This window comes from Narcine bancroftii, chromosome 6 (assembly GCF_036971445.1).
Source record: "Narcine bancroftii isolate sNarBan1 chromosome 6, sNarBan1.hap1, whole genome shotgun sequence".
Classification (NCBI taxonomy): domain Eukaryota; kingdom Metazoa; phylum Chordata; class Chondrichthyes; order Torpediniformes; family Narcinidae; genus Narcine; species Narcine bancroftii.
Genome location: NC_091474.1, coordinates 2982544 through 2998964, shown reverse-complemented (window position 1 = coordinate 2998964; position 16421 = coordinate 2982544). Strand labels below are relative to the sequence as shown.

General features: G+C 40.4%; 1 protein-coding gene across 6 annotated transcripts in view; it reads right to left on the bottom strand.

Moving 5' to 3' along the window:
• Positions 1-16421, bottom strand: part of LOC138735615 (cadherin-like protein 26) — a 94174-nt gene that overhangs the window by 37402 nt on the left and 40351 nt on the right. For 4 of the 6 annotated variants that reach the window (XM_069883683.1, XM_069883684.1, XM_069883685.1 and 1 more), the window contains one exon: positions 11811-12464. The exons of 1 other annotated variant lie outside the window; for it this stretch is intronic. In XM_069883683.1, the coding sequence (XP_069739784.1) occupies positions 12273-12464 (192 nt within the window). In that variant the 3' untranslated portion in view covers positions 11811-12272. Of the gene's footprint in view, positions 1-11810; positions 12465-15259; positions 15383-16421 lie in introns of those variants that run through there. One more of the 6 variants, XM_069883686.1, reaches the window with a different exon arrangement.

Genomic DNA, 16421 nt, shown 5'->3' with positions numbered 1-16421 from the left:
TACGGCTCCTAGAACGCTTCCACCAGCGCTGTCTCCGCTCCATCCTCAACATTCATTGGAATGACTTCATCACCAACATCGAAGTACTCGAGCTGACAGAGTCCGCAAGCATCGAATCCACGCTGCTGAAGACCCAACTGCGCTGGGTGGGTCACGTCTCCAGAATGAAGGACCATCGCCTTCCCAAGATCGTGTTATATGGTGAGCTCTCCACTGGCCACCGAGACAGAGGTGCACCAAAGAAGAGGTACAAGGACTGCTTAAAGAAATCTCTTGGTGCCTGCCCCATTGACCACCACCAGTGGGCTGATCTCGCCTCCAACCGTGCATCTTGGCGCCTCATAGTTCGGCGGGCTGCAACCTCCTTTGAAGAAGACCGCAGAGCCCACCTCACTGACAAAAGACAAAGGAGGAAAAACCCAACACCCAACCCCAACCCACCAATTTTCCTTTGTAACCGCTGCAACCGTGCCTGCTTGTCCCGCATCGGACTTGTCAGTCACCAACGAGCCTGCAGCAGACGTGGACATACCCCTCCATAAATCTTCATCCGCAAAGTCAAGCCAAAGAATTAAGGTTATAAAATCTAGATATGGAAAGATGGCATGCAGAACTTCATACTTACCCTTAGTGAAGATTACTTATAGTTTATGAAATATTTGGTTTGGAAAATCTGGCACCCATATTTACAAAATGTGGGTTTGTATGTTTGATAAACTCTCTGAAGGACTCATTTCTTGGTAAACTCCAGTATTAGACTTTATGATATAAACAATCTATTCTCTTTCTTTAATCTCTTTTTCTTGCTTTTCTTTTTTTTTGTCTAGGCATTTTGAGGGGAGGGATGTGAGAGGGGAAAGAGTGGTTCTTATTTACCACGTAAAACTTCTAAAATAATTTTTGAATTTAATGGAATGTAATTATTATTCTGGTTTAAAAATGCTTTAATAAAATATTCAAAAAAAAGATTGGACTAGTTTCAGTTCAATCTCCCCAAAAACATTCTGTCAGAACCTAAACTGGGAGAATGATGATTGGGCCATGACAAACAGACAATCACATGATAGATTATTTCCACTGGAACTAGACCAAAGTACTTCTAACAAACAGGAAAAGGGCCAAGATATTTATTGCTGGATGCAAGTAACCCTGAACATTTTTTTTAAATCTCATCACTGACTTAGAACTGAACACAATATTCTAAATATGGTCTCCCTAGAGATTTATAGAGCTGCAACATGACTTCTCGACTCTCGATCTCAAATTCCCTGACTAATGAAGCACAGCATCCAAAAGACCTTCTTAAATATCCTATCAACCTATATGGCAACCTTGAGAGATGTATGGATTTTGGACCCAAGGTCCCTCTATTCTTCAACCCTGTCAAGTATCCTACCATTAACCATATACTCTGCCTTCAGGTTTGACCTTCCAAAATGCATCACCTCACACTTATCAGGATATAACTCCATCTGACACTTTTCTGTCCATTTCTGCATTCTGTCTATATCCTTTTGTAACCTACAACAAATTTCAGTATCCACATTTCCTCCAACATTCATATCATCTGCAAACTTACTAGCCCATCCTTCCACTTTCTCATTTAGATCATTTATAAAATTCAATAAAAGCAGAGGTCCCAGAATAGATCCCTACTGAACTTACTAGCCCATTCTTCCACTTTCTCATTTAGATCATTTATAAAATTCAATAAAAGCAGAGGTCCCAGAATAGATCCCTACCGAACTCCACTAGTCACTGACCTCTGGGCAGAAAACATTCCACCTACTACTACTCTGCTCTCTGCAGGCAAGCCGATTCTGAATCCACACAGCCATAGTTCCGTGGATCCTATGCCTCATAGCTTTCTAAACGACCCTTCTCCCGTGGGTGACCTTGTCAAATGCCTTTCTAAAATCCATATATTAAATGTTATGATATTGCTACAGTTATTAGTAAAGAATGTTGATGAACAGCCAAGTATGTACCCAATATCCAACAAATGCCTGCCTGGACAGTTTGGTGAGGAATGGTTGCTTTACGAAAGAGGGAAAAAATCTTTGGCCAAATTCACAATTCTTTTGATGAGCATAACATGGCAACCTTAATATTCAATCAAACAACCACTCAATTTAAAGGACAGAAATAGTGGACCAGAACTCACCATCCACACCTGCTGCTGCAGATGATTCAAACGTTTGAAGAAGCTCGTGGTTACCGTCTGTAGTTCCCCCAATGACAATTTGAGGGAAAGGTCGACGTCAGTTATAGATGCAAGATATGGGTTGGTTCAATAGAATTTTTTTTTACACTAATTACATCTTACCTCACAGATGCTACATAGATCAAAAGCAGAAATTTCAGAGATGTTTGTCAGATGTGGGACTGAGACAGGAACTTTTCTACATGGCATGTGGTGTGCGAGAAGGTGAGGCCATTCTGGCGAGAAATCGCGGAAAAATTAACCAGGATAACAGGAGTGGCCTTTTCGGGTGATCCAGAGCTATATCTACTAGGTATTTTTATAGAAATAAGCAACACATTGAATAAATATAAAATCTCACATATAAAAATAGCACTAGCAGAAGCAAAAAATGTACTGGGATCTCTTGGAAATCCAACTCCCCTCTACTTAGAGCACGTAGGGCTGCGGAAATGAACACATATAACTTAAAGAATAAATATGCCACTTTTGTAAAGATTTGGCAGCCATACCTGGATCACATAGGGACCCAAATGCAGTGACAAAATAAAGGACTATAAATGTTACACATCCAAATGTGAGTTCCCCAATTTTATTCTATATATTTAAAAGATGTGAGCAGATCCATATGTATGGAGGGAGGGAGGGACTGTTTCATTTCTGTTGTTTGTAAAATTAATATATTGTGATTTTGATGATTTTATGATGTATTTTTTTTAAAAAATCCAAAATAAAATATTCAAAAGAAGAAAAAACTCCAAAAGGTTACGACATCGCAGGCACTCCATCAAGGACATCAACATGAGGCGGTGACTTAAAAAAAAGCAGCCTCTATCCTCAAAGACCCCCACCACCCAGGCCTCTTTACTCTGCTACCATCAGGGTAAAGGTACAGGAGCCTAAAGGCGAGCACTCAGCAGCGCAAGGACAGCTCCTTCCCCTCTGCAATCAGATCCCTATATAATCAATGAACGAGAGACACTGCCTTATAATTGTTTATTTTTATAGTAACATTGTAAGATGGTTATAATGTGAATGTTTGCACGATGACGCTTCCACAAAACACCGAATTTCATGACTTGTTCATGACAATAAATTCTGATTCTGTTACAACCTTTCTCATGAGCAGACGTTCCTCAAACTGTTCCTGTATCAATTATAAACTAATACTGATCCAGTAGGTAAATTTATTTACACACATGTTGGCAAATTCAGCAAATCTATACTCTGTTATTGAGCTCTTGTGTATCATACATACCTAACCGGCTGCAACAAGGATCTGCACATGGTACTTTTGTAAGTCACAATAAATGTTCATTATTCCATGTCTTGATTTAAGAAACAAAACATAATTTTATAAATGTACAAGTTGTTAAATCAAATGCAATTGTTTTTATTTGGAGGGAGCTGTGTGGATCGGGAAAGAATATCACTTTATGTAAGTGTTCAGAATAATGGAAGATGGAGTTATGAGATACACTCCACTCCCTGTCGAAGCATTTTCCCTCTTTCACTCACCAAAATTTCAAAGGTTCCTTTTATTATTAAGTAAAAATACATTAAAAATGGAATATGCATGATATATTACTATATATATTTGTGTAATAGTCAATCCCCTCTCCCTGATTTTGGCCCAAAAATCACATTTTCTATATGGGCTCTGTAAAAGTCGACACCACCCCCCACCCCCCTCCATTTCTTGCTCCAGCCGCCCGCCCATCCGAGCTCTCGATGCCCCAACTGTGAACACTTTCCTCTGCCGTCTGTCCATCCGAACTCCTGATGCCCTAACAGTGAGCCCTGGTTTCGGTTGCCCACCCCATCTGAGTTCCCGACCCCCCAGCTACAGACTCTCTCCTGGGCCCTGGCTGCTCACCCATCCAAGCTCCCAACACCTTGAATGATACAGGTACTTAATGCAGTCTTAAGTATGGCCCATGTAGAAATCAAAGATATAGCAAAGATAAAGTTACATAACCAACATTTCAGGCATGAGGCCTTCATCAAGGTATTAAGGGCTCAAGCCCAGAAAGTTAGTTTAGTATCCTTATCTTTACTGCATAAAGTACACTTACTGACCTACAGAGTTTCTCTAGCATTGTATGATTAAATTAACCCAAAAATCTAATCCATGTCTTTATTCCCTTCACACCTGCAATACTGGCTTGCATTTTTGAATACATTTCTACAATCAATAAGCAAATATTGAATAAGCAGATTGTACTCACTCCATTTCTAACAGAAGGTGGCAATGTTGCTCAGTAGTTCTGGAGATGCACTGAGAAACAATATTGCAAGATCAGTAAAAACAAAATGCTGGAGAAGTTCTGCAGGTCAAACAGTGGCCTTCATGTAGCAAAGGGAAAGATACAGAACTGATGTTTTGGTCTTGATCTTTCCCTTTGCTACATAAAGGACACTGTTTGGCCTGCTGAGTTTCTCCAGCATTTTGTGCTTTTTCTTCAACCACGCTGTCTACAGATTTTTGCAATGTATTTCTTCCAAGGTCAGTATTCCTATTGCAGTTGAGAATTTCCCCGTAACTATCATCTGGTTTATTGATTACTTTCTGAGTTAGGGAGTTGCAGAGAAAGGGTAGTGATGAATTATATTTTAGTTATAATATTTCAGTGGAGCACTGACTGCTAACAATAACATCCTAAAAACGAGTTTCAACTGATTGATCAGCCTAAATGTGGTTTGGAGAGCACAGACCTTATGGGCTTGCTCCTGTGCAATACTGTTCCATGTTCTACATACACAGGAGGAGGCCATTTGACACATCAGGCCATGATGACTCCTGGCAGAACAATCCCATTAGTTCCATTCCTCCATCTCCTCATTTTGCAGCAGCCTTGCAACATTCAAGAAACACAAAGACGACTGGAACTTGTGCAAACAATGAGCTGCAGGAGGTTATGGATAGGAATGGACAGTCAATGTTTCAGGGCTCGATAAAGAGTTTTGGTTTGAAATGTCAACCATTCTTTTCCTCTCACTGGTGGTGTTTGGTCTGCTGAGTTCCTCCAACACAATGCATTACATTTCAGGTCAGCACTGTTTATCAAGCCTAATATAAAAGGGAGATGAGATTACATATATAAAGGAAAGAGGCAGGGGATTGCGCCAAAAGTTAACAGTCTTAAACCTAATGGCAGGAACATCAATTATTCCCATTTTAGGTGAAGCACGGTTCCAACCAGTTCCAATCTTTCCATCTTTCTTCGCCTAGTCCTGTACTTACTTTTCTCTCTAATCTTCCCTCCCCCACCCCCACTCTTCCTAGTGGTCTCTCACTCTTCCTGGCTCTCCATCACTCCCACCTTCTATCCAATACATTAGCACTTCTTGGACACTCCCACCCCTAGCATTTTTCCCCGAATGAGCAATGTACAGATGGAACATTCTTGGGTAAACTATTTTAGGTTTGTATTGTAACATGAGGTGCAATTAATAAGAGATCTTGAGGTTAAAGATCCTTGAAGGAATAATGATTACATCACTGTAGAATTCAAGATATAGATGGAGGAAAAATGCTTCTGGTCCAAAACCAGCGACAATGAGAGAAATGAAGGAAGAATCGTTCCAGGTGGCGAGGGATATAAATTTAAATTAAAGGTCAGTGTATGAACAAGGGGGATATTTAAGCAGCAATTTCATCACGTTCTGCAGAAATTTACCCAATCAAAAAGAGGGACTCAAAGAGAAAGTTAGAGAAGAACAGAGGAGGTCAAGGAAAATATTTTGCCATGAAATAAATTATACATGGTGGTAAAACTTAACCAGAGAATTGAGAATTAATTAGGAACCAGCAATGGCAAAAACAAACGGATATTTGACAAGTAACTTTTGAGCAAACAGCAAGAGTTCTTGCGAATATTTAAAAAAGGAAGGGGTGGGCTCAGTGTGGGGCCAATGGAGACTGAGAGTGGATAATTAATTAGGGGAAACAAGGAAGATGAAGATAACTTAAACTAATCTTTTGTCTTCAAAGTGGAGTCCTACAACCAGCCAAAAGATAGCAGAAGGCCCAGTTTTGAATTTAAGGGAAGAACATAGCAATTTGGAGAAAGTAATGAAATAACAAATGGGATTAAGGATAAACATATCACTAGGAATTTATGGCCTGCTTCTAAGGGTTTTAAAGCAAGTGGTTAAAATTATTCAAAACTCAAGTTCCAGGAGGATACCATTCTTCAGAAAATTGTGAACATACAGAGATGTGAACCCTGTTCACAACCCACCACACAGACCAACCTCCCCTTCGTCATCATCTCCCACTGTCTCTCATCGGAAAGTTCTTTTTCCTATTGTCATTAGATCCTTGACCTCTCATTGGTAAAAGATGATGCCGTTTCACTGCACTTTTCTCTACCTTGTGCTTCTATTTTATTGTAACACAATCCCCTCATGTTTGGTTTTTATTATTGAGCTACCTATTGTACTGTTATTCAAAAAGCGCTTCGCATCTGTTATTGGGAGTCTGTAATCAAAGAAGAAATGACTAGTCAGTTGGTGGAGCAGACTCGATGGGTTGTCTAACAGGTTTTGCCAAAAAAATGGTTTAATGCCATCAAACTAAATCAACATGGTTTGATGAAAGGGAAAATATTTTTGACATTTGCTGAAATTCTGTAAGGATGTAATAAAGCAGGGTCAACACAGGAAAATTTATAGAGTTGGTATATTTGCATTTCCAGAAGCCATTTGATGCCACAAGACTAGTGCCAAGATTAAAACTTTTTCCCCTTTATAAATTTAAAACTGTGGAGCACAGGGGCAAATAATCAAACAATTCACATATCATTGCAATGCACATTCCAGATTTTATTTAAGATTATTTGTGTACATTTTGGTTTGTACATGTGAAAATTACACACTTTTTATAGATAATTTTTCCATTTCAGGGCACCATATTGTTGGGACAGTTGGCTTCACAGGTGTTTGTGAGTACTCAGGTATGTTTAACATCTTCTTTGGTGCAGGTATAAGAGAGCTAGGTTGCTTTTAAGCTTTTGATCTCCTTTTAAAGTCTGCAGTTGCCATTTTTCAACATAACGACCAGAATTGTGCCAATTAAAGCCAAAGAAGCCATTATGAGGATGAAAAACAAGAATAAAACAGTCAGAGACGTCACCCAGATGTTAGGATTACAAAATCAACTGTTTGAACATCATTTTTAAGAAGAAAGAGCGTACTGGTAAGCTCAGTAATCACAAAGGGACTGGTATTCCAAGGAAGATTCCACTACTGATGATAGAATAATTCTCATCATAATGAAGAAAATCCCTGACAGATCAGAAACACTCTTCAGGGGACGTGTGGGTACATTAATGTCTACTGTCCACAGGAGACTTCATGAACAGAAATACACAGGCAACATTGCAAGATGCAAACCAATAGTTCACCACAGAAACAGCACAGCCAGATTACAGTTTGATAAGGAGTATTTAAAAGAGCCTGCAAAATTCTGAAAGAAGGTCTTGTGGACAGATGAGACCAAGATTAACCAGTATGAGAGCAATGGCAAGAGGCTAATTTTATGTGGATGCCAAGTTAATAGCAGATAAAATTGAAAACCCCATATTAAGACATATGATTAAAATTTGGCACCCAATCAATGAGTGTTGGAGAGAAAGTGGGAATATCGCCAAAGGCACCACTGACCCATCATGAAATGATGCCCATGAATTTGGGCAATAAAATCTTAAGAGATGTGGCATCAGCAGGGAATCTGATACAATGAGGAGTGCTACGAGAGGAAACAGCTTATATCCTTCAAGCAGCTTAAAGGTAAATACAATTTGTCTTATGGGACCTTTCACTGCTTTCTCCAGTGAGGATCATTCCTAAGGGAGAGGTGGGGTCCCACAATAACCTTTCCTACACCTAATGAGGCAGGGAGGGATGCTGTGACTGGAAAATGCACCTAAAGTTATTTTGAAAGTGTACTCTGTACTCCAAGGTGAGAGCCCCAAGCAGGGGCTACACCGATCAAGAGAGATGTGAGTCAGACTTGGGCATCACAATTAGTGAGAGATGTTGGTCGGACTGGTGTAGAAACAGTGTGACAGCAGTGATTAATTCTAGAGAGATACATAGCTGTATTCCCATAGAAAAAAAGTCACATGTAATCTGAGAAACTGACTCAGCACCTTTGTTTGAATATGGCAATCAAATCACCAACAGTAATTAATAGATTCTAGATACAGATTGGTTCTATACAGCTTCTTGCACCAGCTCTACCTCACACCACAAAAAAACCGGAGGTGTGAGAGATGTGCAACTGTAGCCTTTGGCTTGGCTTCGCGGACAAAGATTTATGGAGGGGTAAAGTCCACGTCAACTGCAGGCGCACGGTTGCAAGGGAAAATTGGTTGGTTGGGGTTGGGTGTTGGGTTTTTCCTCCTTTGTCTTTTGACAGTGAGGTGGGCTCTGCAGTCTTCTTCAAAGGAGGTTGCTGCCCGCCGAACTGTGAGGCGCCAAGATGCACGGTTTGAGGCGATATCAGCCCACTGGCGGTGGTCAATGTGGCAGGCACCAAGAGCTTTCTTTAGCTAGTCCTTGTACCTCTTCTTTGGTGCACCTCTGTCTCGGTGGCCAGTGGAGAGCTCGCCATATAACACGATCTTGGGAAGGCGATGGTCCTCCATTCTGGAGACGTGTCTTACCCAGCGCAGTTTGATCTTCAGCAGTGTGGATTCGATGCTGTCGGTCTCTGCCATCTCGAGTACTTCGATGTTGGAGATGAAGTCGCTCCAATGAATGTTGAGGATCGAGCGGAGACAACGCTGGTGGAAGCGTTCTAGGAGCCGTAGGTGATGCCGGTAAAGGACCCATGATTCAGAGCCGAACAGGAGTGTGGGTATGACAACGGCTCTGTATACGCTAATCTTTGTGAGGTATTTCAGTTGGTTGTTTTTCCAGACTCTTTTGTGTAGTCTTCCAAAGGTGCTATTTGCCTTGGCGAGTCTGTTGTCTATCTCGTTGTCGATCCTTGCATCCGATGAAATGGTGCAGCCGAGATAGGTAAACTGGTTGACCGTTTTGAGATTTGTGTGCCCGATGGAGATGTGGGGGGGCTGGTAATCATGGTGGGGAGCTGGCTGATGGAGGACCTCAGTTTTCTTCAAGCTGACTTCCAGGCCAAACATTTTGGCAGTTTCCGCAAAACAGGACGTCAAGCGCTGAAGAGCTGGCTCTGAACGTGCAACTAAAGCAGCATCGTCTGCAAAGAGTAGTTCACGGACAAGTTGCTCTTGCTCTTGTGTCTTGGTATGAGCTTGCAGGCGCCTCAGATTACCGGATGTAAACAGCATCTTCATTGTTGAGGTCTTTCGTGGCTTGTTTCAGCATCATGCTGAAGAAGATTGAAAAGAGGGTTGGTGCGAGAACTCAGCCTTGCTTCACGCCATTGTTAATGGAGAAGGGTTCAGAGAGCTCATTGTTGTATCTGACCTGACCTTGTTGGTTTTTGTGCAGTTGGATAACCATGTTGAGGAACTTTGGGGGGCATCCGAGGCGCTCTAGTATTTGCCAAAGCCCTTTCCTACTCACGGTGTCGAAGGCTTTGGTGAGGTCAACAAAGGTGATGTAGAGTCTTTTGTTTTGTTCTCTGCACTTTTCTTGGAGCTGTCTGAGGGCAAAGACCATGTCAGCAGTTCCTCTGTTTGCGTGAAAGCCGCACTGTGATTCTGGGAGAACATTTTCGGCGACACTAGGTATTATTCTATTTAGGAGAATCCTAGCGAAGATTTTGCCTGCAATGGAGAGCAACGTGATTCCCCTGTAGTTTGAGCAGTCTGATTTCTCGCCTTTGTTTTTGTACAGGGTGATGATGATGGCATCATGAAGGTCCTGAGGCAGCTTTCCTTGGTCCCAGCAGAGCTTGAAAAACTCATGCAGTTTGGCATGCAGAGTTTTGCTGCCAGCCTTCCAGACCTCTGGGGGGATTCCATCCATACCTGCTGCTTTGCCACTTTTCAGTTGTTCAATTGCCTTATATGTCTCTTCCCGGGTGAGGACCTCATCCAGCTCTAGCCTCAAGGGCTGTTGAGGGAGCTGGAGCAGGGCGGATTCTTGGACTGAGCGGTTGGCACTGAAAAGAGATTGGAAGTGTTCTGACCATCGGTTGAGGATGGAGATCTTGTCGCTGAGGAGGACTTTGCCGTCTGACCTACCTCAGAGGTAGTTAGAGAACCCAATTAAACTGTAGCCACACCCTGACAAAAATACCAATAGGTGGATTAATAAAGAAATTATATAAGGGAGTCCATTGGAAGCACTGCATCTAATTGTTTTTTTTTAATGGTGTGGCCGGTCCAATCATACAGGGCCAGATCAGTGGTTCATTTAAATGTTTTCCTTGGTGGGGGGGGAGGAGGGTGGAGAGGGGGAAAATCATCACATGTTTGTAATTAGTTGGTGAATATTTGTACATATTGAAGAAATGCGTAATGTTGTTTCTTTTTTATTGATGAAAAATGAAAAACAAAATATTCAAAAAGAAAATTAACACAACCTTAAAGAATATTGCAGTAAGGTTGTTAAACGTCATAATGAATGCTGCAAGGTGCAAATGTCGGGTTTGTCTCTGCAAACAATTTGCAAGTGTCATTCCTCCCAGAACCAAAGCATGGAAAACAGGCCATTCAGCCCTTCTCGTCTGTGCTGACCACTGTTCAGTTAGTCCCAGTATTGATGTGGTTACAAATGAACTGGAGATATAGGCTTAAAATGAAGTATGGCTATTGTTCTGTAGTTGACAAATAACTTAATGCTTAAATCTACAAAATATCATTTCCACAAATTCCACATAAAACAATTGGTTATAAATGTTAATACAAAATGTTCAAAGTCGCATATTTTAAAAAAATCAAAACTAATCACCAATTCTCAAAACCCATCACATTTCAAAAAATCTGTTCTCCAGATTGTACATTTTCAAACTGCACAATATTTATGCAACAAATGAAAGTCAGCCCACAGTACCCGTATAAAATTAAAGAAAAGCAAATAAAGAATAACATAGAATTTCTTTACATTCTAATTCAGCCACAGAAATTCTGGACTTGATTACTTTCCTGCTGGTTTTGTAGGATTTGGTCAGCACCTTCACCCAGCAGGTTGACCCTAAATGATTTCATCAAGTAAAATTGATTTGTCAGAAGGTAACAGGACCTTTTACTTGATGTTTTCTAAAGTTACCGGCAAGGAAATTAAGTGGTTCACATGAGCTGTTTTGTCCCCTCAAATGTTTATCCCATGAACATGCAATTGATAACTAGCCCAAGACAAGTCGAAGGGATAGGAATCGCGATTAGGTCTGGAATTTGAACCGACTTTGCTCTCAAAATGCCAGAGGATAATTTAACTCGCTTTTTCAATGCTGAGAATTCCCAGAAGACAACAATGTTAATATAAAATGCTCCTTTTATATTTACATGTAATATGAACTCTACTTGCTATATTAATTTATGTATGGCTTTTTCAAACAGTGAAATACTTAAAAAAAAACAAGATAGAAACCTGAATGCAATCATTTAACTGTGTTATTGGCTTTGGAGCCAGGAGATGTTAAGATTTTACAAAAAATACTCAAAACCTCTGTAGTTTCAATTTTTATTTTAAAATATGATTAATGGAATTTAATTTCCATGTCGAGTCTACCGATTTCTGTGGCCTTCTTCATAGAACCCCCAAATCTTAGGCTAAATATAGTTCAGGTTACTCATTGAAGATTCCCTTTTGTGTTTCTTTACTCCATGATATCCGAAATTTTCAAGATTAACTGGTAATAGACTGCTAGATGATGACGAAAAAGCCAACAGAAATTCCATTTCTTTGTTGTCTGAATGTTTCACATGTACTATTTAGGAGAAAAGCTTGTTTAAAAGTCATCAGGAAATTGTTTTTCGTTCCTTATGCAATCTAGTTACAAAATGTTTCATTCCCAGCACTTCGATTAAAATTCAATTGTTCACAGTTCAGATGGTCACAAATAGCAACTCTGCAAGTTACCCGGTTATGTCAACAGCTGCCATTGATGGCACATTTTTGACAACTGGACTTATTCCAGATTCCTTTCCTGACATATTTTTGCCAATCCTTTAAAGTTTGGTTCCAAATCATCCAAAAAATTAAAGCTGATGTTGTCTTCAAATTTGCAGATGGAATCAAGAGTTAGCCCACTTTCTTCTTCTCCCTCATAGCTGTATATACGAGGCTGACAGACAGACTCTGAATCGTCTGTGTCCAGTTTCTAAAAACATCAATTGGTGATAAGCAAATTACAATTGTTCATAGATTTTCATGATTTCTGTTAAAATTGTTTTAAAATTAATATCTACTTTTAAAAATTAAAATATCATTTATTATGAGCAGCACAGAGAGCCCAAATTTAATGTGTTGATTTTTCATTTCCCAGGATAGGTTGTGCCTAGAAATGGGCTTCACCAGTTTTTCTTCAGAAGATCAAGACCAATTTATCCCTTTTCTTGACAGGTCAATGTTGGTAAAGGAGCAGGAAAATAAAATTAGTTTCCAATGAAGCAAAGGGTAAGGATCCTGCAGATGTCTAAAAGATGAAAATTGCATGGCAGATCCCTCTTAGGAAGTTGGAGATCAGCAGAAAACTTGGAAAAAAGGCATTGACTGGAAATTGCTTCTTGTTTGGAATAGAGTGGGCCATTGCAGGTAGTCACAGCAATCTCACTGGGTGTTAATGCTACACAGAGCATGTTTACAGCAGACTAGAAAAGTACAATATATATGTCCCTTATGTTTTTGGGAGATACATTGGGGCAGGGTTTGTTAGTGTAGGTCACATACAAACACTTTAAAACAGATCTTATTTAAAATACTGGAGCTCTGCTAAGCTTGACATGTCGGGGCCTCAGAGCTTTTGAAAAAGCTTTGGAGAGTGCCCAAGAGACTTCACTAATGGATTGTTGTTTACAAAAGGCAACAGATGAAAGAGCTTGTCAGAGCTGCAGACAGTAATCTGTTCTAAGACGGTCATGTGGTTTTTCAAGCAGAGAGAGTAAAACAGACTTCCTCTGTGTATGAGAGAGAGACAGACAGACAGACACAGAGATCAGTTCTATAGTTTAACAGTTAGCAGCAGCAACTAGAACTGGAACAGGACAACTGGCAAGCTTGTGGAAACCCCCATTTGGAAGATGGTTGTAAGTGCTTAGTTCAGCCTGGTCAAAGCTCTTGTGGTTCATGCAAGAGGAGACTGGCTGTCTAATGTTTCACTTGAAGTAAGAGAAAAAGAAAAGGCACTCTGAGGTTATCATCTGAAGAACCCTGAGGGGGGAAAGTTTCATCAACAAAGATACTGAAGTGGCTGATGGAAGTAAATCAGTTGTGGGTGTCCTAGAACAACAAATCTCTCTGAAAACCGACAAGAACCTTCCTGAGCAGCGGTAACCATTTACCTTTCAATTACCAAAGCCTGGTGAACTTTATAAATGTTAAATTCTGTGCACAGTATAAGAATTGCCTGCAACCAGTGAACTTGGAGGAATGAGAAGTGAGATTGGACTGTGAATCAAAGAACTTTTCTGAACTTACACACTCATTAAATGCACTTAGAATTACAAGGGGGTTAAGTTAGGTTTGTTAAGTTGATAATGATAAGTTGAAGTGTGGTTCTGTTTCCATGTTTAAAGATAATTAAAAGCAACTTTTGTTTAATTAACCCTTTGTCTTGGTGAATATCTATTGCTGCTGGGTATTTGGGGTCCTCTGGGCTCTTAACACTTGGCAAATGACTGATAAGAACAATGGTCATAATTTATGCAGATAATGTCAGTCTTCATCTTGGCTCATGACCAGCCACATTCCACATGGTTGTCGAGATCCCAGTACATGACATGGAAGTTGGAAAACTGTCGAGTTGGTGGTTCTGTGCACACCCTCCCATTGTATAGAAGCAGCTGCAGTAACTATCAGTGTCTATTATTTTCTTTTTGAAATTTTTTTTATTGAGTTCAACCATAACCATATAACCATAAAACCACTTACAGCATAGAACAGGCCAGGTCGGCCTTACTAATCCATGCCGTACGTGAACTTATAAATTTTTTTAAGGAAAGCACGTAACAAATCATCTTGTGTACACAGAAAAGGGGAAAAATGAAGCTGCATCAACAATTCCTTGATCAACATAGAAAAAAGCAAATGAAATTAATGTACAATAACCAATTTTAACCCAGGTTTTCTAAGTTAAACTAAATTAAAAAAACAAACAAAAAAAAATCTAAAACTACATCGAGAGAGAGAGAGAGAGAGAGAGAGAGAGAGAGAAATAAAATGTGTGGATTTTCCATCAGGATATAACAACATTTATTGTTTTGCCAAATGTTTTGGAGTGTGACTTGAATCTAGAACTTTTCAACTCAGTCCCAAGTGAGCCACATTAAAATCACATTACAAAATATTGGTCATCAAATTTTAGAAGGCCCATTCACCCTGGTTAAGAAGAAGAAGGACGGGACTATTGCCTGAAGAGGGCGCACAAAATCAGTGAACCGGTGCGGACTCGAGAGGCCAACATGGCCTGTTTCCACTCCGTAAATGGTTATATGGTTATATGTGTAATCTGGAAATAACATCATAATCAAAGTTGCCAGTACTTGTGTAAGTAAGCAAATTACTTTGGCTTGTTATCTGTTAAACTGAATTCTCAGAAATGACCCATCCCACTTTTATTTGGATAATGAAGCAGTGATGTTGGTTAGGATTTGAAAGGTCAATTTCTATGCAGTACAACTCCAAAAAGGTACAAGGACTGCCTAAAGAAATCTCTTGGTGCCTGCCACATTGACCACCGCCAGTGGGCTGATAACGCCTCAAACCGTGCATCTTGGCGCCTCACAGTTTGGCGGGCAGCAGCCTCCTTTGAAGAAGACCGCAGAGCCCACCTCACTGACAAAAGGCAAAGGAGGAAAAACCCAACACCCAACCCCAACCAACCAATTTTCCCTTGCAACCGCTGCAATCGTGTCTGCCTGTCCCGCATCGGACTGGTCAGCCACAAACGAGCCTGCAGCTGACGTGGACTTTTTACCCCCTCCATAAATCTTCGTCCGCGAAGCCAAGCCAAAGAGAGAAGAAGACAACTCCAACTATGACTGGTGGATGGCTGAGAAAGTTCTTGGTGCAAAACAACATCTGGTCACAAAATAACAAATATTATTTAGTCAACAAGTTCAATGTGAAATCAAAAGTTTTCATACAATAATTGATAATATCTTCACAGGACTTCGCTACAGTGGTGATTATAATTTTTGCCAGTTCAAAATGAACCTATGGACACAGTAATACAGAATAATAATGCTTTTGAAAAATTAGTCATGGATCAGAATTTATCAATAAATATAAAAATGGACAGTAAATGTTTTTATAATAATATAAAGCTCAAAAGGGTGATCCTTTGGAAGATGTGAAGGGGGAATTGGGTAATGAGAAAATAGCTGAGGCATTGAATGACTATTTGGTGTCAATCTTCATGGTGGAGAAAATGTCTAGCATTTCAGACAGATGTTATGGATGTGATGGGGGGTGAAGTCCTGGATGAAATAGGTATCACTAAAGAGGCAATGCTGAGAAAACGTGAGGGTCCAAAGATCGATAGTCCCCTGGTCTAGTGCTGAGTAAACGTGAGGGTCCAAAGATCAATAGTCCCCTGGTCCTGATGGAATGCATCCAGGTACTGAAAGAAATGGCAGAAGACGAGAGGTTTTGGTGAATGATTTACCAAAATTCTCTGGACTTTGAGCAGGTCCCAGCAGATTGGAAGCCGGCAAAAGGGATGTAGGTAAAATTCAGGGAACTGTAGGCCAGTTAGTTTAACATTTATAGTTGGGAAAATACTTGAAGCTATCATTGAAGACTAAATAGCAAGGCATCTGGAGCGAAATGGATTCATCGGGCAGACACGGTGTGGAGCAGATGAATGTTGTTTACCTGGACTACCAGAAGGCATTTGAGACGGTGCCACATAAAAGGCTTGTACAGAAGATAAAAACGCCAAGAGTTGGGGATGATGTATTCGCATGGATAGAGGATTGGTTAACCAATAGAAAGCAGAGAGTTGGGATACAGGGATATTTACTGGTTGACAGGTAGTGATGAGTGGGGTGCAGCAGGGGTTGGTGCTGGGCTCACGATATACATGAACGATCTGGAAGAGGGGATAGAGGGTCGTGTA